This window comes from Cetorhinus maximus, chromosome 25 (assembly GCF_964194155.1).
Source record: "Cetorhinus maximus chromosome 25, sCetMax3.hap1.1, whole genome shotgun sequence".
In the NCBI taxonomy this organism is placed as follows: Eukaryota; Metazoa; Chordata; class Chondrichthyes; order Lamniformes; family Cetorhinidae; genus Cetorhinus; species Cetorhinus maximus.
In genome coordinates this window covers 31,606,639-31,629,815 of record NC_135903.1, presented here as the reverse complement: position 1 = coordinate 31,629,815, position 23,177 = coordinate 31,606,639, and the positions used below count along the sequence as shown (strand labels likewise).

The window sequence follows — 23,177 nt, the reverse complement described above, 5'->3', positions numbered from 1 at the left end:
TATTGTAAGAGGGTTAGAGTGTAAGAGTAAGGAAGTCTTGCTTAGGCGAGACTTGCTTTGGTGAGACCACAGTTGGGACACTGTGTACAGTTTTGTTCTCTTTACCAAAGGAAGGATATACTTGCTTTAGAGGTGGTGCAAGGAAGATTCACTAGATTGATTCCTGGGATGAGAGGGATATCCTATCATGAGTGACTGAGCAGAATGGGCCTATATCCTCTGGAGTTTAGGAGAATGAGTGATGATCTCATTGAGGTGAAAAAAAGTCTTTGAAGACTTGATTGGTTAGTTATTGAGAGGTTCTTTCACCTGGCTGGAGAATCTAGAACTAGGGGTCATGGTTTCAGGATATGGGGTTGATCATTTAGGACTGAGATGAGGAGAAATTTCTTTACTCAGAGGATTATGAATCTTTGGAATTCTCTATGTTAGAGGACCATGGATGTTCAGTCATTGAACATATTCAAGACTGAGATTGATAAATCTTTGGACACTAAGGGAATCAATGGATTTGGAATAGGGTGAGCAAGTGAAATTGAGATAAGTGATCAGCCATGATCTTGTTGAATGGCAGAGCAGACTCGGGGGTCCAAATGCGTACTCCTGCTCCTATTTCTAATGTTCTTATGTTACGTCCTTATCTTAATAAAGCAATCTGCAAATTCTTTTCCCACATGGGTTCTGACAGGATTTGTGGGGGGTGGGGAGGAACTGAAGAGATTGGAGCTTTAATATTTTTCTTATGATGAGTTAACAACTTAAATTCTGAAGCTCAATGGAAACTGGGTTGAGACTAAACCATGAAGGACATTTAATCAGAAAATGTAGCTCAGGTGCAGCAAAATTTGTTAAATCACGGTCCAATGGCAGATGAAAAAATGAGTGACATAGTTCTCTGGCCCCTCTCTCCGTCTCTCTCTCTCTCTTTCTTGCTTTCTTTACTTTCTTAAGATATGGAGTGATGTTTGCTATTTTCCAATCCCAGTGTGGGAACAAGTTGATAGTGGAATTAGTTAATAATGGATCCGTTTTTGTCTTACCAGGCTGATCTTGGTTCTCTGCAAAAGGACATAGCTGAGATGAAAACAATTAAACATGAACTACAACATATAACAATGGAATATGCTACCCGGATTGAAAGACTCCAACAAAGGATAGAGAGTGACAAATTAGAAAAAGACAAGCAGGATTTAAACCTACAGGTTGGTAAATTAGTAGTTTGTATTTATTTTTGGTTGTGACTGCTTGCATATTCTGCACTGGAAAGCAATGTCAATTTTGTTTTTAAACTGTTAAAGCAATAATGTTTTCAACTTGTGCAATTCACCTGTGATGAGTCCTGTAATTTTCTCAAGCTGTTTTAATGATCTAAACATAATAACAGGTAGAAACTTGCCACATGTATCACAAGCGTTCAAACATCTCCACCGGTGGTGGATTTATGGAGAATTGGTAAAGTGTCAAAATAAGTGAAACTGGGCATTTTTGTATAGATACTTACAAAAGCAAGCACAGCTTGCGTTTATAAAGCACCTTTACATAGTAAAAAACCTTTCCAGACTGTTCTCAGGAGTGTTATCAAGCAAAATTTGATGCTGAGCCATAGAAGGGGATGTGAGGACAAATGACGAAAAGATTGCTCAAGGGTATAGGTTTTAAGAAGCGTCTTAAAGGGGGAGAGAAAGGCAGATGATTAGGGAGGGAATTGGCAGCTGAAGACATGGCCACCAGTAAAGGAGTGATTGAAATCGAGGATGGGAAAAAGGCTAGTAAAAGGAGAAGCGCAGATATCTCAGAGGGCTGTGGGGTCGGAGGAGATTACAGAGATAGGGAGGGGCAAGGTCATGGAGGGATGTGAAAACAAGAATGAGAATTTTAAAATTGAAGCATTGCTTAACGAGAAGCCTAAATAGGTCAGTTGAATCTGGGATCTTTTTGACTAAGAAATAAGATAACATCTTTACACAAGGTATATTATGACTTTAAGTGCATGTAGCAATACAGGTTAATGGAATAGTGAAGCATGAGGCCATACAGGGTACTCCTCCTTCAATATTCATCCAAAAAATGGCTAGAAAATTGGATGACTTTACTTACAAATACTTGTATTTCAATTATTTTCTTCGATCCCTTATTTTCTTGGAGACATTACATTGTTTTTGTAATACCTCATTAAAATAGTGGGCAGAGAAATGTTACAGCTGTTGCAATATGTGCTGACCATCTTGATGCATTCAAGAGAGAGCGGACTGGTCTTGACTGAGCCAAAGATCGTGCTATGGATCAACAGATAAGAAACACATAGTCCATGTGATCTCCCAGGGCAGTTTCGATCATCTGAGGGCATTGTAGATAAATTTTCTCCTTATTTGCCCTGGATTTTTCTTGGCTTTACTTTACATTTCCCTGGAGATTACATGGCTAGGGGTGGGGTGTGTAGATCTAATAGAAGCGTTCCAAACTGTGCAAAGGTTTGGAAGGATAAATAAGAAGCATTTAGTCAGAATGCTCCAGCCTTATAATGAGTGTGAGGCAGGTTTGATGGATCAATTGGCATTTCCTGTCTGTCATTTTCATTTGTCCTTATGTAAGTGTGTTAAATACATGTCTGCTAATAACGTCAACAGCAATTTCTAAGCGAATATGCTTTTTAAAAGGAAATTAAACTTTTTTTAAAAGAAAAAATACCTTCCAGTTGCTGATCTTACAATTGGAAATTGTTTCTAAAGGTTCAGTGGCCATCTTGATGGCCATGCCTTCAGCTATCAAGGCACAAAGCTCTGGAATTCCCTCGCTACAGCTCTCCACTGCTCCTTTCTCTCTTTCCTCCTTTAAGACACTCCTTAAAACCTACCTCTTTGACCAAACTTTTAGTGATTTTCCCTGTATCTCCTTATGTGGCTTGGCATCATATTTTGTTTTCTGACACTCCAGTGAAGCATCTTGGGGATATTTTATTGCACTAAAAGTGTTATATAAATACGAGTTTTTGTTGTTGTTACTCTCAGCACTCTTATACTTGGTACTTTTGGTAAAATAGAAGAAGCTTAGTTCTCAGAACATGCAGGAACTTAATACGCTGAGGAGATTTCCACCACATGTAACTCTTGGTTAGAATATGTACAACACTATGAGAAACATGAACTTTGAGCGTACTAATTTTGCACAGTGGTTAGTGTCCCTATCTCTGAGCCAGAAGTTCCAGGTTTGAGTCCTACTCTAAGACTCAATGGCTATGGAAGGCATATTCATAATGTAGCCAAAAAGGTTGATTATCAACCTGCAAATCTTTCCAATACACCTATGACAGTGGTAAGAGCCGGAGAGCCTCCTGGTTGTTGTGATATGATGCCCACATACCTTTAAGGGGATGTATCTTAAACTACTGTCAATCACTACTCAACAGGATATGACATATTAGTCCCACGACTTGCAGGCAGTTTGCAAGCAGCAGGATAGAGATCAGATGTACTATACTTAGCCTCCTAGTAAATCTATATGTATATAGTCTTCAAATAAAGAACCCACGTTATTGTTTCACCAATCCTTGTGTATGATTGGTAGTTTTACACTGGAGAGAAAAAGAATGTAACACTGGTCAGCCAAAACCTGTGGAAGACGATGGTAAACTACTGCAGTACATTGCCAAGCATCACCATGGCCCAACACATGGAAGTCCATGGTCACCAATGCCCTCTTAGGGCACAGTGCCTGGAGAGAAAGAGAGAGAGAGAGAATCTTGACCTGGCCTTCAAGGGTTAAATTACAAAGAGACAATACCCAAACTAGGGTTGCATTCCATGGAATTTAGAAGGTTAGGGGATGATTTAATTGAGGTTTTCAAGATATTAAGGGGAATAGATAGGATAGTTTGGGAGAATCTGTTTCCACTAATTGGGGAGTGTAGGATGAGGGGGCATAGTCAAAAAATTAAGGCCAGATATTTCAGGAGTAAGAACTTTAAACAAAGGGTGGTAGAAGTTTGGAACTATTTTCTGCAAATGGCAGTTAATGTTAGACCAAATGTTAATTTTAAAATTGAGATTGATTGATAGTTTTTTTTAGCTAAAGGTATCACAGGATATGGAGCAAAGGCTAGTATACAGAGTTAGGTTACAGATCAGCTATGATCGTATTGAATGACGGAACAGGCTTGTGGGCCTGAATGATCTCCTCCTGTTCCCATGTTCCTATTACTAGAACCTGCTTTGTGCTGCAAACAATCTAAATGATTATAGTATTTTTATTAATCGTGCGTTCTTCCTCAGCAACAAATGGATGATAGAGTGGTTGAGAATGACAACCTGTTAAAGGAGCAAAGTAAAGTAAATGAGGAGTTAGCAAGGCTTGAAGAAGAAAATTCAGAACTGGAGAAGCAGCTCAAGGTAAGATAGCAGTACGGTCTTTTTGGATGTTCAAAGACATGTGAGAAAAAAAAGGCCTAGCGATTGTAAACTAGGATTGCCATCATTTAATGTTCAGAATCAGTTGGACCATGCAGGCCAGCTCTGTCTGAACAATCTTCACGCACCATCCTTTTGGAAATACATGTTTGCACAAATGCTACTTATTGATTTCCCATGTCACTCACATTAATTTTCCGGCTTTCTTGAAATTCCTGCAGGTCTCTTCCTCCATGCCTCAGAGACGATGGACTTTTAAAGGCAATATAGAGCAAGATGGCAAACCAGGAGTCAAATTTGACGTAAAGCCATTCATTCGGTATCCAATTAGAGGGGGCTCTGCAGTAATCACATTCGACGATGAAACAGGTAGAAAGTAATCCAGTAACAAAAGTGGAAAGGGAATCAGTTGTAGTGTATGTTCCCTCCGGGACACCCTGGTCCACTCCTCCATCACCCCCTACACCTCAACCCTCTCCTACGGCACCTTCCCATGCAACTGCAGAAGGTGCAACACCTACCCCTTTACTTCCCCCCTCCTCACCGTCCAAGGGCCCAAACACTCCTTTCAAGTGAAGCAGCATTTCACTTGTATTTCCCTCAATTTACTCTACTGCATTCGCTGCTTCCAAAGCGGTTTCCTCTACATTGGAGAGACCAAACGCAGACTGGGTGACCGCTTTGCGGAACACCTTCGGTCTGTCCACAAGCATGACCCAGACCTCCCTGTCGCTTGCCATTTCAACACACCACCCTGCTCTCATGCCCACATGTCCGTCCTTGGCCTGCTGCAATGTTCCAGTGAAGCTCAACGCAAACTGGAGGAACAGCACCTCATCTTCCGACTAGGCACTTTATAGCCTTCCGGACTGAATATTGAGTTCAACAACTTTAGATCATGAACTCGCTCCTCCATCCCTATCCCCTTTCCGATCCCCTTTTTCCAATGATTTATATACATTTTTCTTTTCCCACCTATTTCCATTAGTTTTAAATGTATTTCCATCCATTGTTTTATCTCTACCTTGTCTTACCCTTCCCCCCACCCCACCCCCACTAGGGCTATCTGTACCTTGCTCGTCCTGCTTTCTACCCTTAATGTCACCATTAGCACATTTCTTAGCTAATATCACCGTCGTCAACACCTCTTTGTCCTTTTGTCTATGACATCTTTTGGCAATCTCCACCTATCACTGGCCCTCTATCCAGCTCTACCTGTCCCACGCCCCCCTTAAACCAGCTTATATTTCACCTCTTTTCTATGTTTCCTTAGTTCTGTTGAAGAGTCATATGGTCTCGAAACATTAACTGTGTTCCTCTCCGCAGATGCTGCCAGACCTGCTGAGTTTTTCCGGGGCTGAATGAGACCGCTTGTAACCTTGGTGTTAAATTTGAGCTGGTGCTCACATATCCGTGCCAACACTAAACCTGATTATTTTCACCTCCACAACTTTAGTAGACTCGGACCCTCTCTCAGATCATTTCTGCCTCATTTTTGGCCCTGTTTCCTTTAGACTTGACTCCTTTTGCTATCCTAACTCGCACTAAGACCCATTCCCCCTTCACCGCTTTGCTTGCTGACCTTCCTTTGGCCCTTGGTTAAGCAATGCCTCGATTTTAAAGTTCTCATTATAGTTTTCAGATCCCTCCATATATTCTCACTGTTATCGATGAAACCTCCTCCAGTCCTACAATCCTTCAAGATATCTGAATTCATCTAATCCTGGCCTCTTGAGCATCCCTGATTTAAATCGCTCCATCACTGGTGGCCATGCCTACGGCTACCAAGGCCCTTAGCTCTGGAATTCCCTCTTTTTGCTTCTATTTCTATTTCCTCCATTATGACGTTCCTTAAAACCTTCCTCTTTGACCAGGCTTTTGCCTATTTGGCCCTATCACGTGACTTGGTGTCAAATTTTGTTTGCTAACGCTTCTGTGAACTAACTTGGGCTGTTGTACTATGTTAAAGCCGTTATCCGAATGCAAGTTGTTGTTGTTGTTGTAACCATTAAAATGAAAGGATTGATAGGTACAGTGCTGAGTAGTCATACATTCATCGTTTCAGGTATATTTTGCGTTCCAATAGACACCATAGAAAAGATTAAGAGTAAAAATTACTTTTGGCCCATTTTCAGGCTCATAGCCGATGGTGCGCAGAGAGAGCACCTCTCAAGCAGGATGGCTGAGGCTTGGCAGGAATTGGGCCTCAGGTCTCGTTGTAATAACTTGGATGAGCTGCTGGCACGTCCATCCTCCAACGCCATCTTTCTCCTTGTAAGGGCTTTAACCTGAGGCTGGATTGCCTTGCCAGGAGCAGCCCCACAGTACATCCTGGACTGGGAATGAAAGGGCAAAGGGAGACCACCAATGGTGGGCTGACAACAGTTCTTGGGTGTGCTGTGGGGACAGGAGGAGGACAGAAGTGTCCCCGGTAGCAGCTACTGCTTAGGGCACAGTGAAGCATCCTGAATGGAGGGCCTTTTGGTTTTGAGGCCCCTCATTTGCTTCCATAGGGGACCTGCTACTCACTCTAGGCAGGTGCCCTGGATGCATGAGCAGAACTGGCACCCAGGCCCCATTCTGCACTGATCGAGTACAGAGCAGTTCTCCCCAAAACTGGCCCACATTTTACGCCACAAAAGGGGCTCAATGAGGTCCAATTTCTACTCCTAAAAGTCTCCAAACTCAGCAGCCTGCCAGTACAGTGAATACTGCCTTACTTTTACATTCCAATACTAGATGCCACTAAGAAATACGGTGATCATTTGCAAAATATCTGGAAGATGTGTCTCGGCTGGGGGGTGGGGGGGTGGGGGGTGGGGGGTGGGGGGGGTGGGGGGGGCGATGGCTGTAGTGTGAATCCTTCCAAAGTTAACACAATCTTTCCTTTGTTGGTCCTAAGGTTCACAAACCAATAAGTCTGTACAAAGTATTAGCTTTGTTCATTATCTGGAATGATCTGTAAATATTATGGAAACTTAAAACTGGTTAACATTTACATACCTGAAGAACTTTTTCATTTGATTTTTTTTTTTACTTTCGCAGTTGCTAGTAAGATACTGGAAATGGAAGACCACGAGGTTGAAATAGGAGAGTGTCGAATTAAGATAAAGGCTCATCCTTTGAAGCTGCCGATGTTAGAAGATGTTGAAGTAAGTCTCAGTCTTGACTGGGATTGTCGTGATGATCGCAGATTGTGTGTGAGGATTTGGGGTATTAAATACTAGATGGTACTCAGACAAGATACTGTAAGACACACTCTGTGCTACATTTGGGGGTCCTGGCGGGGGTTGAAGGTCAGATAGCACACATTCAGGCATTAGGCAGCATGCAGATTAAATAATCTTGTTCTTGCAGTTAAATCAGTGGCTTCGAGTGTTGGCCTTTATGGCTGAAATGTGACATTGGCGACGTGGATAACTACAGAGATATTTAGGGTTGTGTCTTGGCATTTGCTGGAGCTGATATGTCTGAAGCCCAAGGAAATGAGTCATTTGATCAGACAGGTGACACCGGCACTGTCAGAGTGAAATGGAGAGTGTGGCTGGATGAGTTTGAAGCTAGTCACGGTCTGTTTATGGACGGGGTGACGGTGGTGCAGAAAGCACAGTGATGGGCCTTATTGTTGTTCAATGCTGGGTGCTTCAGTGAGAGAGACTTTAAAGACTAAAATTAAAGCAAAATATTATGGATGCCAGAGATTTGAAATCAAAACAGAAAGTGCTGGAAAGGCTCAGCAGATCTGGCAGTATCTACGGAGAGAGGAAAAGAGTCCACATTTCGAATCCAATGTGACTCTTCTTCGGAAGACTTTCTAGGTGTTGCCTGACACGATAGAAAATGTGGATTATGAATGTGCAGTGAAAGCTTTGAAGGACCATTATATGATGATGCCAAATGCCACATTCCAAAGGCATATTTTCTATCAGGTGAGATGGAAAGAGGGGGAAACAGTAGCCCAAGTTGTGACCTGTTTGAGTCTGGCGTTGGACGGGTGCAGTTATGTTGCAATGGATCTGAATAACCAGATAATGGATCAGTTGGTCCAACACTGCAAGTTGGATAAGTTGAGGCGTAAGTTGCTGGAATGAAGAGGTGCCTTAAAATTGGATGACACTTTGAAAATAGCAACTACATTGGAAGCAGCGGATGGACAATATCACAGCGTGAAACTTGGTCCCGCCTCTGCCATTGGCATGACAAAAGTTGAGGTTAACCGAGTGACACAACAGGGTCTAGGTATGGGTAAGTATAAACAGCAAAGGTCTGAGAGAGAGTGTTTCAGATGTGGTAATTTGGGGCACTCTGGAAAAGATGCCTGCTGCCCTGCCAAGGGAAGGATATGCAGAAAATGTGGGGGAAAGGACCATTTGCCAAGAAGTGCAGAAACAAAGCTGAACAGAAAGGGAAGCCTGGTGAACTACGTAAAGAAAAGAGAGATGAAAGATACACAACTGTGAGATGAGTTGAAGAAGATGCAGAGAGTGAAGACACAACTAGCAATCATGGATAGATGTTTTCTATCAATGGGAGAAACTGCAAAAAAAAGTTCCAGTGATTTTTGGTGTTGAAGTGAGCATTATTGTAGATTCAAGCCGTGACGGTAATCTCATCAGCAAAACACTCTGGGAGGAACTGAAGACAAAGAGACTCAAGTGGGCATCTCGAAAATGTGTCAAAGAGCTCTATCCTTACACATCTAAAACCCCACTCCTAACTGTTGGATGCTTCTTTGCAGATGTGAGAGCAGGTGTTTGGAATGTAGAGGCAGAATTTGTAGTGATTGAGGAGGATGATGAGCCTCTTCCGAGCAGAGAGACTGCCCAAGCCTTGGGAGTGCTACACATCGGATTGAAAGTGAATTCTCCGAAACTATATGCGATGTTCAAAGAGGAGTTTGGGCCAGTGTTTCAAGGAATTGGGAAGTTACACAACTGCCAAGTGAGATTAACCATTGAGGGTCACTAGGCAGTGGTTGGTACTAAGCAAAACTTACAAACCAATGTATGGTGTCCAGGGATGGAAAAAGACCTGGAGCAGTTTGTCAAGACATGTCGTGGATGTCAACTTGTCAGCTGACCCAATCCACCATAACCAGTACGCAGCACACTGTTACCAGCCTGACCATGGGAGGACGTGGCAGTTGATGTCTTGGGCCCGCTTCCATCAGCAGAGTCCATACTAGTGGTGACTGACTACTACAGCCATTACTGTGAGTATGTTGCATGAAGTCTACAACAGCAGGACAAACAGTGTCTGCATTGACTGAAATATTTGGAAGGCACGGTCTACACTTTGTTCAGATAATGGGCCACAATTAATTTCACAAACCTTTGCAGATTACATACAAGTCACAGAGTGATTCCTAAATGGCCACAGGCAAATGGGGAAGTGGAACGGCAAAACCAATCCTGAGAGAAACGGATGAGGATTGCTCAGGCTTACTGGGCAAAGATTGGGAGGAAGCCTTTCTGAAATATGTGGCCATGTATTGAGCAATTCCACAGGAAAGAGCCCAGCTGAGCTGCTATTCAGACACAAAACACGCACCAGGATGCCAGAGCTGAGGGATATCAGTGTTGATCAGGAGGTTTGAGATCACGATGCTGAGAAAAAGGATGCTGCAAAGTTTTATACAGACCACAGAAGGGAAGCTGGACAGTCTGATGTGTTGCCAGGTGATGGAGTACTGAGACGGGAGAGTCTGAGTAAGATGGATACACCATTTTACCCCAAGCCGTACACTGTCATTGCCAAGAAGGGAAACATTGTTACTGTACAGTCACCAGAAGGAGTACTGTATGACTGAAATTCTTCACATGTCTAAAGGTATCATGGTGACAAAGACCCAGTGGCAGATAAACCAGTTGTAGGGGCTGAGGCAAAGCTGACATCCAGAAGTCCAAGCCAGCGAGGCTGATGGCAGGCAGGCAACTTGCTATCCAGAGGGAAGAACATCGGTTCCAAAGGAACGATGACACTTCCTAACCCTGACACGATGACCAGAGTGCCTGAGACAGCAGGCAGACCACGATGTGAAAGGAGACCACAAAGCGATATGACAATTTTGTGTGATTTAGTGACAGAACATGAAATTGGAAATCAGTTTGGAACACCGATTTGTGATTGAAAACAATCTAATTTCAAGTGAAAAGAACCCAGCAAATCTTGACACAAAGCATGTGCCTAGATGTGAAGTTTTACGTGTTGTGATTATGTTCAAAACAAAAAAGGTGTACGGCAAACACTACCCTTGTGAGTTTGAACTTCCTGTTTGTGATGTTTGCAGACACACGAGAAAGCAATTGGAGTTGATCAATGAGGAGCATCCAGTTACATACAGATGGTTATCACAAGAGATGCCGCAGTTAACTAATGAAAGAGAAATAATAGTTCTAGGAAGTGAAATACTGAACAAAAGACTGAAATTGGACTGTGATGCACTGAACTTACCTGACATTCATAACTGAAGAAATTCATTTACTCAGTGAGTTAGGGAAATAATGATTTGTTAAGTTTGTTTGCAAAATTTATTGCAGTACGTTTAGCAAGGGATGAAGTCTAAGGTACATACGCCAAGCAGAAAAATCATGCACATGTTTTTGGCCTAATGAGGGAAGGATGTCACTGATGATAGCTGATTGTGTGTGTGGACTTGAGTTTTAGATACTATATGGTACTTGGATAAGATACTGTAATAAACACTCTGTACTACATAGGGAGTCACCTGACCTGGGGAGGTTGAAGGTCAAATAGTAGATGTTCAGGATGTGCAGCATTTCAGGAATGCCTACCTTGAAGTATTGCTCTTCTCACCGACAGGATTTCCGCCTGTCTCTTTTGCCCTGTTTCATTTCTGATGAAGAGTCATACGGACTCGAAACATTAACTGTATTCCTCCCCACAGATGCTGTCAGACCTGCTGAGTTATTCCAGGTATTTTTGTTTTTGTTTCAGATTAAATGATGTTGTTCTTGTAATTAAATCTGTGACGTTGAGTGTTGTTCTTTCAGCCTGAGATGTGACAGAGATCTGTACAGTTAACCAATTACCTGCAGTTTTCATTGAATGGTCATTAGGCGGCACAGTGGTGGACTCACTGCAATCGGGCTTCTTAGTTAAGAAAACCAGATGCAGAATAACCTTTAAGATAAAAGCAAAAAACTGCGGATGCTGGAAATCCAAAACAAAAATAAAAATACCTGGAAAAACTCAGCAGGTCTGGCGGCATCTGCGGAGAAGTTCTGTTGAAGAGTCTTCCGGACTCGAAACGTTAACTGTGTTCCTCTCCGCAGATGTTGCCAGACCTGCTGAGTTTTTCCAGGTATTTTTATTTTTGTTGTGCAGAATAACCTCAGTTGCTGTAAATGTGCCCTCTGCTTTCTGGTTAAGAAATTGGCATCAGTGTCCTGTGACAAGGCATGTGGTAATCCCTTATTATATCTGTGTCACTGCATGGCTGTAAACGAAGCCGCAAATGTCATCTTCAACTTTTGACACAGTCAAGCACAGAATCCTCGTCCGGTGCCTTTGTTCTGCTCAGATTGATGAGACTGCCCTCACTGAATTCCACGTGTGACCTACCCAACTGTAGCCAGAACAATCGCTGCTCTTCCCAACCCCTATCCTGCCCCTTCCATAGTCCCTTCTAGGGTCTGCCCTTGATTAGCCTTCTCTTCCTCATCTACATGTTACTTCTTGGTGACATCAACCACAGCTAAGAGGTCAGCTTTCACAAGTTGAGGTATTCAAAATCATGTGGGGTCTGGACAGAGTAGATAGGGAAAACTGCTCCCATTGGTGGAAGGATCGAGAATGAGAGGGCATGGATTTAAGGTAATTGGCAAAAGAAGCAATGGAGACATGAGGAGAAACTTTTTCATGCAGCGAGTGGTTAAATTCTGGAATGCGTTGCCTGAGAGTGTGGTTGGGGCAGGTTCGATTGAGGCATTCAAGAGGGAATTGGAGAGAATATCAGAAAAGGAAGAGTGTGCAGGGTTATGGTGAGATGGGAGGGAAAGGCACAAGATATGTTACTCTATTTGAGAGCTAGCGCAGACTTCACAGACCGAATGGCCTCCTTCTGTGATGTAACAATTCTGTAATCCTCAGCTGTACTTCATCATCACTTCTCTTGATCCCCTTCACAGCCCCTGCGTTGTCTGACTGCATGTCTGACAGTTTCACTTTTTGCTTCAACAGTTAAAATGATGATGCTATTATTTCACATGTTATAGTGGTTCAGAACACAGCGCTGTTGGATGCTTGTTATAGGTTTGCTGTGTGAGTCTTACGCTGGTCAGTTATGCATTCTGGCCTGTGTTAAGGCCCACAGTCAATCTCCATGAAGTAAGAGGACTGACGCGTACAAATGTACTTTTCCCGCAGATTCAGACTCGAGTGTGTAAATACAGAATCCTGGTTTCGGAAATCCCAAAGTTTATCCCAGCCGAACAGCTGCTTGACAAGTTGGAACTGCACTTCAGCAAACAAAGGAATTCTGGAGGAGAAGTGGCAAATGTTGAGATGTTGGAAGATTCTGGCAATGTTGTAATTACATTCGTTGCTGACGGAAGTAAGATAGCAAGACTGAAAATAATCTCTGAGAACATGCAAATTGTACCCCCCTCTTTGTTGCAGAGAAATACATAGGAATTACAACATGGAAATAGGCCATTTGGCTTAACAAATCTGTGCTGGTATTCACCCTCCAGAGCGAATAATCACATTTATTCTCCCTATTCCCATATCCCTTTATTCTTTACAATCTGTTCTTCAACGTTGATATAATTTCTGCCTGAGCAGAACCACAGCCTCAAAGCTCTCTTACATTTAATCTTGTCCTTATGCCCACTTCTTCTAGAACTGCTGTTTCAATTACTCGAGCCAGTCTGTTCCTTTTGTACCCTGGTCCCATCCTTTCATCACTTTGTAACCTATGTCGCTATAATGGGAAAAAGCCCCAGTTTTTCTTCATATGAGTATTTTACCCTGGCAAACGGCATCTTAACGAATCTTTTTCACCCACCGAGAGCCTCAAAATCCTTTTTATAGTTTGGAGCCAATGTTGCTCACAATAGTCTAACTGATGTCTTACCAAGGTTTATAAAAGTTCAGTTTATATATTATAGACCTTTGCATCAATTTATTTGATTATGCTTACATACAGCCTCATGGGGTGTTTTTCACGCTAAGGCTCTATATCAATGCAGGTAGTTGCTGTTGAGTATCTGGAGCTTTCTCAACAGCTTAGTTGGTTAAAACAGTGAATAGTTGAACATATGGACCAGAAAAGTCACACATTTGATCTTGGGTCTGTGCCCAAGTTCACTGATCTGAGCTTGGGCGGTGGCCTACAATTGGCTTCAGCCTCTCTGGGCTAGATAGCAGAAAGTCAACCAGGGTTCCCACTCCTGAGCCCTACCTGCTTCTTGTGTATGTAGGCTAGGAACGCCAAAACCCTTGAGAGTCACTGATGTGGAATACCACTAAAGTTAACTTGATTAGGATGTATAGTGGGGCAGGGTGTGAAAGAGGCAACCCATTCAAACCTCTCACATTCTTACTGGTCATCACCAGTTAAAAGTAACCCCTAAGAACTGAGTTGCTTTGACCTTATGGGCTATATTCCTGGGATTTGCAGGTCACCCCTGCTATAAATTGGTTTGAGCAGAGAATTGAGTTTGGCTTTGGTGATCCTGTGATTGAATGTCAAGGGGTGGGTTGGCAGGGAGGGGGAAATCATGGTCAGGACTCATACATGAAGAAGAGTTTCTTAAGTGAGAATTTTCCACAGTATTTTAACAGCATGCAGCATATATGATTTTAAAACGTGATAGTGGGTCTAAATAATAATTTTAAATATCAATTATGAGGAATTGTGCTCAATTCTGCAATTTCCCAGGTCTATGAAGCTCAGCTATTCACTGCCATAATCAGCTGAGGGGTTGGGGTTTAATATGAGCCCAAACTTGCCTCCTTGCCCAACAAACCTTGTGAATTCAAAGGCCATTTGGGCCCACAACTCAAACAGAACAACTCAATGAGAAATAAAAAAGGAAAATGTTTATACTTTTATGTTTATGCATTGAATTCCTGCTCTCGATCTGACCACTGACCTAACTGAAGGGTGGAACAGCTTGGAGAGACCGAATGGCCTACTCATGTTCCTTTATTTGACTGGGAAATCAAACAGCAGATGTCCTGAAGGAAGGGAACACTGTGCAATTGAGTTCTGCGCAAACTCCCATGCCACATTTTCATTGTCACAAACCTTGTAGTGCCTGGGCAATGTGTGCAAGCCTGAGAACAAGTCACCTTCTCCTGATGACTGTTGATTATTGCAGAGCACGACCAAAGGTAGGAAGGAGCATTCGAAATATTTCCAGATCTTCTATACAGTGTCTGCAACTATAATGAACAGGGAGGCTTGGGACAAAAACACTTGAAAGGCAAAACAAAACTAAGTTTCATTTCTTTTCTATTTCTTTCAGTTTCTGAGAATTTGACAAAGAAAGAGTTTCACCAAGTGGAGCTTCGAGGAATGAACAAAAACATCCTCCTGAAGATTTCACCATTTATTATGGGTGAAATTGTAAAAATTACGGTATTGATAAAATCATGACCTGTCATTTATATTTTGCTTATTTTATAGGGTTGATTAGTTTTATTAATTGAAGTTACAATAGGTACAGGTAAAAATTAGAATATGTATATATTGCATATCACTTTCGGGTAAGTGGTGTAGTGAGTTTCGTGGCAGCCTGCTCCACTTTTAGAATTGACTGTGAGACTGCAGGAGATTCTAAGTGATAATTTTCACTGGGAAAAATTGATGCAGAATCTGATACATTAAGTAAGGGCCTAGAAAACAGGGGAGTAACAGTTCCAGCACACTGATCCACAAACAGGGGAGTAACAGTTCCAGCACACTGATCCACAAACAGGGGAGTAACAGTTCCAGCACACTGATCCACAAACAGGGGAGTAACAGTTCCAGCACACTGATCCACAAACAGGGGAGTAACAGTTCCAGCACACTGATCCAGGAACAGGGGAGTAACAGTTCCAGCACAGTGATCCAGGAACAGGGGAGTAACAGGTCCAGCACACTGATCCAGGAACAGGGGAGTAACAGTTCCTGCACACTGATCCAGGAACAGGGGAGTAACAGTTCCAGCACACTGATCCAGGAACAGGGGAGTAACAGTTCCAGCACACTGATCCAGGAACAGGGGAGTAACAGTTCCAGCACACTGATCCAGGAACAGGGCAGTAACAGTTCCAGCACACTGATCCAGGAATAGGGGAGTAACAGTCCCAGCACACTGATCCAGGAACAGGGGAATAACAGTTCCAGCACACTGATCCAGGAACAGGGGAGTAACAGTTCCTGCACACTGATCCAGGAACAGGGGAGTAACAGTTCCAGCACACTGATCCATGAACAGAGGAGTAACAGTTCCAGCACACTGATCCAGGAACAGGGGAGTAACAGTTCCAGCACACTGATCCAGAAACAGGGGAGTAACAGTTCCTGCACACTGATCCAAGAACAGGGGAGTAACAGTTCCAGCACACTGATCCAGGAACAGGGGAGTAACAGTCCCAGCACACTGATCCAAGAACAGGGGAGTAACAGTTCCTGCACACTGATCCACGAACTGGGGAGTAACAGTTCCAGCACACTGATCCAGGAACAGGGGAGTAACAGTTCCTGCACACTGATCTACGAACAGGGGAGTAACAGTTCCAGCACACTGATCCAGGAACAGGAGAGTAACAGTTCCAGCACACTGATCCAGGAACAGGGGAATAACAGTTCCAGCACACTGATCCAGGAACAGGGGAGTAACAATTCCAGCACACTGATCCAGGAACAGGGGAGTAACAGGTCCAGCACACTGATCCAGAAACAGGGGAGTAACAGTTCCAGCACACTGATCCACGAACAGGGGAGTAACAGTTCCAGCATACTGATCCAGGAACAGGGGAGTAACAGTCCCAGCATACTGATTCAAGAACAGGGGAGTAACAGTCCCAGCACACTGATCCAGGAACAGGGGAGTAACAGTCCCAGCACACTGATCCAGCAACAGGGGAGTAACAGTCCCAGCACACTGATCCAGGAACAGGGGAGTAACAGTCCCAGCACACTTATCCAGGAACAGGGGAGTAACAGTCCCAATACACTGATCCAGGAACAGGGGAGTAACAGTCCCAGCACGCTGAGCCAGGAACAGGGGAGTAACAGTCCCAGCACACTGAGCCAGGAACAGGGGAGTAACAGTCCCAGCACACTGATCCAGGAACAGGGGAGTAACAGTTCCAGCACACTGATCCAGGAACAGGGGAGTAACAGTTCCAGCACACTGATCCAGGAGCCGGGGAGTAACAGGTCCAGCACACTGATCCAGAAACAGGGGAGTAACAGTTCCAGCACACTGATACAGGAACAGGGGAGTAACAGTTCCTGCACACTGTTTCAGGAACAGGGGAGTAACAGTCCCAGCACACTGATCCAGGAACAGGGGAGTAACAGTTCCAGCACACTGATCCAGGAACAGGGCAGTAACAGTTCCTGCACACTGATCCAGGAACAGGGGAGTAACAGTTCCTGCACACTGATCCAGGAACAGGGGAGTAACAGTTCCAGCACACTGATCCAGAAACAGGGGAGTAACAGTTCCAGCACACTGATCCAGGAACAGGGGAGTAACAGTTCCAGCACACTGATCCAGGAACAGGGGAGTAACAGTTCCAGCACACTGATCCACGAACAGGGGAATAACAGTTCCAGCACACTGATCCAGGAACAGGGGAGTAACAATTCCAGCACACTGATCCAGAAACAGGGGAGTAACAGTTCCAGCACACTGATCCAGGAACAGGGGAGTAACAGTTCCAGCACACTGATCCAGGAACAGGGGAGTAACAGTCCCAGCATACTGATTCAAGAACAGGGGAGTAACAGTCCCAGCACACTGATCCAGGAACAGGGGAGTAACAGTCCCAGCACACTGATCCAGGAACAGGGGAGTAACAGTCCCAGCACACTGATCCAGCAACAGGGGAGTAACAGTCCCAGCACACTGATCCAGGAACAGGGGAGTAACAGTCCCAGCACACTGATCCAGGAACAGCGGAGTAACAGTCCCAGCACACTGATCCAGGAACAGGAGAGTAACAGTCCCAGCACACTGATCCAGGAACAGGGGAGTAACAGTCCCAGCGCACTGAGCCAGGAACAGGGGAGTAACAGTCCCAGCACACTGATCCAGGAACAGGGGAGTAACAGTTCCAGCACACTGATCCAGGAACAGGGGAGTAACAGTTCCAGCACACTGATCCAGGAACAGGGGAGTAACAGGTCCAGCACACTGATCCAGAAACAGGGAAGTAACAGTTCCAGCACACTGATCCACGAACAGGGGAGTAACAGTTCCAGCACACTGATCCAGGAACAGGGGAGTAACAGTCCCAGCACACTGATCCACGAACAGGGGAGTAACAGTTCCTGCACACTGATCCAGGAACAGGAGAGTAACAGTTCCTGCACACTGATCCAGGAACAGGGGAGTAACAGTTCCTGCACACTGAGCCAGGAACAGCGGAGTAACAGTCCCAGCACACTGATCCAGGAACAGGGGAGTAACAGTTCCAGCACACTGATCCAGGAACAGGGGAGTAACAGGTCCAGCACACTGATCCAGAAACAGGGAAGTAACAGTTCCAGCACACTGATCCACGAACAGGGGAGTAACAGTTCCAGCACACTGATCCAGGAACAGGGGAGTAACAGTCCCAGCACACTGATCCACGAACAGGGGAGTAACAGTTCCTGCACACTGATCCAGGAACAGGAGAGTAACAGTTCCTGCACACTGATCCAGGAACAGGGGAGTAACAGTTCCTGCACACTGAGCCAGGAACAGCGGAGTAACAGTTCCAGCACACTGATCCAGGAACAGGGGAGTAACAGTTCCAGCACACTGATCCAGGAACAGGGGAGTAACAGGTCCAGCACACTGATCCAGAAACAGGGAAGTAACAGTTCCAGCACACTGATCCACGAACAGGGGAGTAACAGTTCCAGCACACTGATCCAGGAACAGGGGAGTAACAGTCCCAGCACACTGATCCACGAACAGGGGAGTAACAGTTCCTGCACACTGATCCAGGAACAGGAGAGTAACAGTTCCTGCACACTGATCCAGGAACAGGGGAGTAACAGTTCCTGCACACTGAGCCAGGAACAGCGGAGTAACAGTCCCAGCACACTGATCCAGCAACAGGGGAGTAACAGTCCCAGCACACTGATCCAAGAACAGGGGAGTAACAGTTCCAGCACACTGATCCATGAACAGAGGAGTAACAGTTCCAGCACACTGATCCAGGAACAGGGGAGTAACAGTTCCAGCACACTGATCCAGAAACAGGGGAGTAACAGTTCCAGCACACTGATCCAGGAACAGGGGAGTAACAGTTCCTGCACACTGATCCACGAACTGGGGAGTAACAGTTCCAGCACACTGATCCAGGAACAGGGGAGTAACAGTTCCAGCACACTGATCCAGGAACAGGGGAGTAACAGTTCCAGCACACTGATCCAGGAACAGGGGTGTAACGGTTCCAGCACACTGATCCAGGAACAGGGGAGTAACGGTTCCAGCACACTGATCCAGGAACAGGGGAGTAACGGTTCCAGCACACTGATCCAGGAACAGGGGAGTAACGGTTCCAGCACACTGATCCAGGAACAGGGGAGTAACAGGTCCAGCAAACTGATCCAGAAACAGGGGAGTAACAGTTCCAGCACACTGATCCAGGAACAGGGGAGTAACAGTTCCAGCACACTGATCCAGGAACAGAGGAGTAACAGTCCCAGCACACTGATTCAAGAACAGGGGAGTAACAGTCCCAGCACACTGATCCAGGAACAGGGGAGTAACAGTTCCAGCACACTGATTCAGCAACAGGGGAGTAACAGTCCCAGCACACTGATCCAGGAACAGGGGAGTAACAGTCCCAGCACACTGATCCAGGAACAGGGGAGTAACAGTCCCAGTACACTGATCCAGGAACAGGGGAGTAACAGTCCCAGCACACTGAGCCAGGAACAGGGGAGTAACAGTTCCTGCACACTGAGCCAGGAACAGGGGAGTAACAGTCCCAGCACACTGATCCAGGAACAGGGGAGCAACAGTCCCAGCACACTGATCCAGGAACAGGGGAGTAACAGTTCCTGCACACTGAGCCAGGAACAGGGGAGTAATATTCCTAACACATTGTTTAGGTGCATTATTAATATTTTTCTTTCATCCGTCCCCTGGGCCACTGGAACCTTCTCCACGTTGCTGGTTTTTCAGACATCCCCTCCCATTTTTTTACCTTTAGCTATTGATGGCGCTGTGTATATATTTCTATTTCAGTTATTTCTCCTATTGTGTCTTTTGTCTCCTACTCATATTATACTATTTCATTATCGCCCATTGTCCACCCAAGCATTGCACAAGTCATCCTGTTTCTTTTCCTATGTCTGTTTTGTTTTCTCTTCTCCCCTCCATTGCTCTATTCCTTTTTTTTAAAAGAGTATTGTTCACCTGTGATATCTACTATTCTTCTTTTCTCACAGATGCTGTCTGACTTGCTGAAATTTTCCAGCTCTCTCCCTGTTTGGATTTTCAGCATTCACAGTGTTCTATTTTGATTGAAACTTTCTGTTTTACCTTCAGATTGGTGAGGTTGTTTCCAAAAGGAGCGTCCTGCTTACTGGAATTCCAGATGTAATGGATGAAGAAACTTTTCAGGACATTTTGGAAATACACTTCCAGAAACCCAGTAATGGAGGCGGTGAGGTGGATGCATTTGTATACGTTCCTGAGGGGAAAAGCGGAATAGCGTGTTTTGAGGCAGATAATGGGAATGAAGAGTGAAATGTGAAGATTCGCTACAGTTCTAAACATGAGTAACTGCTCTTCCTATTTGACATGCAGACAATGTTGACTTGTACCCAACCTTATCATGTTTTCCAATTAGCCTGAAGTAAAATGTCGATGGTTGTAGGCCATTTAATTAAAGGGGATGGCACAGTTTTCCCACCACCAGTGGTACAGATCTAACGCTGACTGTACCTCCCACCCACCACTGCCCTATCCAGTTGTGAGGGTGAGTCATTTGCCCTTAGACTGTCACCAGCGCTGTTATGAAAGCATGTGGAAAGGTGCATGAAGAGCTACCGTGATAATTAAGGTTCTGCGTGACGCTGTTATCCTATGTTTGGTGTATGGCTGAGCTCTGGAACTGGGTGGGATGTGACCAGGAATGCCAACTCTTGCTCCACCGCTTTGTGGCACGAGGCACCTCCTGCTCTCAAATAACTGAATAGGAAAGCAGAGATTGGAAATTGGAATACATTACCCCATTAGACTGTCAAAACATAATTACGCTCCCATTGATAATTGAAATACCACTCAAGTTAGATACCTTTACACATGTGGGGTATATTAAAATGAAAGGCAAGTATCATGGTAATGGTTTAACTGAAGAACTGGATTTTTGGATACACTTAATTCTGATGAACACGAACTAACGTTGATAGTTTAAGGGCAGCTTTTTCCGGTTGGCGAGCTGGGGCGGGGCCTGCTTGCCGACACGTGAAATGATGCGGGGTGATGTTGGGCGTGCGTCCCGTCGCGTCCCTGCATCATTTCGATTTTCAGGTCAGCGGGCACGCAGCCGACTCGGCTGCAAGCCCTTCGACCTGTCAACGGCCTATTAAGGCCATTAAAAAAGTAATTGAAATCATTAATGGACCTGCCCGTCCAACCTTAAGGTTGGCGGGCAGGCGAAGAGCCCAGGCGACCTTCCAAAAAAGCATGAGACCTCATCAACGGGCGGGATGAGATTTCATGAGGGATTTAAAAATTGCAGGATAATTTTAAATAAAAGTAATGGACATGTCCCAGCTCATGTGACAGTGTCAGGAAAAATTTTTGCACGCTTTAAAAATTTTTTACAATTTCTACCGATCTCCCTGAGGTGGCACTTTGCCTCGGGGAGATCTGTGCACTCTTCCGTGCGCATGCGTGAAAGAGCGCACTCCCGGCTGAGGGAATCCCCCCGCCCGCACAGGGAGCGCTCAGCGCCTCCGAGCGGACATCATGCTGGGCAGGCCTTAATTGGCTCACCCACATAAAATGGTGGCACGCCCCCAACCAGGGGTACTGATCGGGAACCTGCCCGCCTGTGCCTGCTCCCACACAACCCACCTTACGGGGGTGGGGGGGAGAATGCTGGCCTAAGTGACTATTATAATCTTCTAACACTGGCCTGAGGCCTGTGTTTTCCTTTGGTAACAGCCTTGTGTTTTGGAGTCATCTCTTCAGCTCTCTCAGATCCAATGCTGAAGGAACAGCTTCTGCCCCAAACTCCCAGTCTCCAGCACCTGAATTAATAACCTGCCTAGAGAAGCCTAGACATTGAATAGTAACATTTTCTCCACGTCAAGTTTGTGCTCCTTCCCCTTTCCAAAATCTGGGCATCTTTGACCTTCTGTAAAGGTGGCATCTGTAGAGAAAAAAAAGTCCTGAAAACGATACACCTCTCATGTCATTTAAATAACAATGGAAAATGTTGGAAGTACTCAGCAGGTCAGGCAGCATCAGTGGAGAGGGAAACAGAGTTAGCGTTTCAGGCCTGTGACCTTACATCAGAACCGGGAAAAGTTAGAAATGTAACAAGTTTTAAGTAGGTAAAAACGAGGAATGGTGGAAAGGGAGGATCTGTGATGGAAGATGTTACTACTCCCTTTGACTCTGCCCCAAGGACTCTTTCATCATTTAACGTATCCTGCAGCATAAAATAGCTGGACTTGTAACTTGGTGTGAAGATATTGTAGTTCCAAAGTGTACACAAATGCACAAACACGCAGATTGAATCCAGACATAATCTAGATTCCAGGGCTGATTCAAATCCTGGGCTAGATTAAACTGGACTAAAAAAGGATCTAATCAACCATTGAAGCTGATATAGAACCATAGAAAAGTTACAGCACAGAAAGAGGCCATTCAGCCCATCATGTCTGCACCAGCTGAAAAATACTAGCCACCCATTCTAACCCCACATTCCAGCACCCGGTCCGTAGCCTTGCACTTTAGGTGCAGATCCAGGTGCCTTTTAAATGAGTTGAGGGTTTCTGCCTCAACCACCAATCCGGGCAGTGAATTCCAGACACCTACCACCCTCTGGATAAAAAAAAGATTTTTCTAATATCCCCCTCTAACCCTTCCAGGACTCACCTTAGATCTGTGCCCCCTGGTAATTGACCTTTCCGCTAGGGGGAAACAAGTCTTCCCTGCCTACTCTATCTAGGCCCCTCATAATTTTGTATACCTCAATCAAGTCAACCCTCAGGCTCTTCTGTTATTAGGAAAACAATATGTTTGTGTATGCGTAAAGGATCATAGTAAAATAAATGTTATTTGACTCTGATCATTCTTGTTGTAAACAATTAGCCAACATGCTTATTAAAATATATGCCATTTGCCTTCTAATGAGTTGTCCAAAATATGATGCTGGTACAGATGGATTTTTTCCTATTCATTTTGTCACCTTTTTTGATTGTCTATGAATGGTAACACTGTAACACATTTAATATGTATCTTGTTTATATCCTCCGGAGACAGATACACCAAAACAAACATAAATAAGATGCTACATGTATTGTCAGTCTGGAACTTGAGGGAACTTGCAAATAAAACCCTTCCAGGACTT

General features: G+C 44.6%; 1 protein-coding gene across 2 annotated transcripts in view; it reads left to right on the top strand.

The window, feature by feature from the left end:
* ifi35 (interferon-induced protein 35) overlaps nucleotides 1-22,879 on the top strand; it is a 42,898-nt gene extending 20,019 nt beyond the window's left edge. For both annotated transcript variants that reach the window (XM_078529729.1, XM_078529730.1), the window contains exons 4-10: nucleotides 1,044-1,202; nucleotides 4,269-4,385; nucleotides 4,625-4,772; nucleotides 7,449-7,555; nucleotides 12,792-12,978; nucleotides 14,897-15,009; nucleotides 20,138-22,879. In XM_078529729.1, the coding sequence (XP_078385855.1) occupies nucleotides 1,044-1,202; nucleotides 4,269-4,385; nucleotides 4,625-4,772; nucleotides 7,449-7,555; nucleotides 12,792-12,978; nucleotides 14,897-15,009; nucleotides 20,138-20,338 (1,032 nt within the window). In that variant the 3' untranslated portion in view covers nucleotides 20,339-22,879. The remainder of the gene's footprint in view (nucleotides 1-1,043; nucleotides 1,203-4,268; nucleotides 4,386-4,624; nucleotides 4,773-7,448; nucleotides 7,556-12,791; nucleotides 12,979-14,896; nucleotides 15,010-20,137) is intronic.
* Nucleotides 22,880-23,177: the final 298 nt, after the last annotated feature.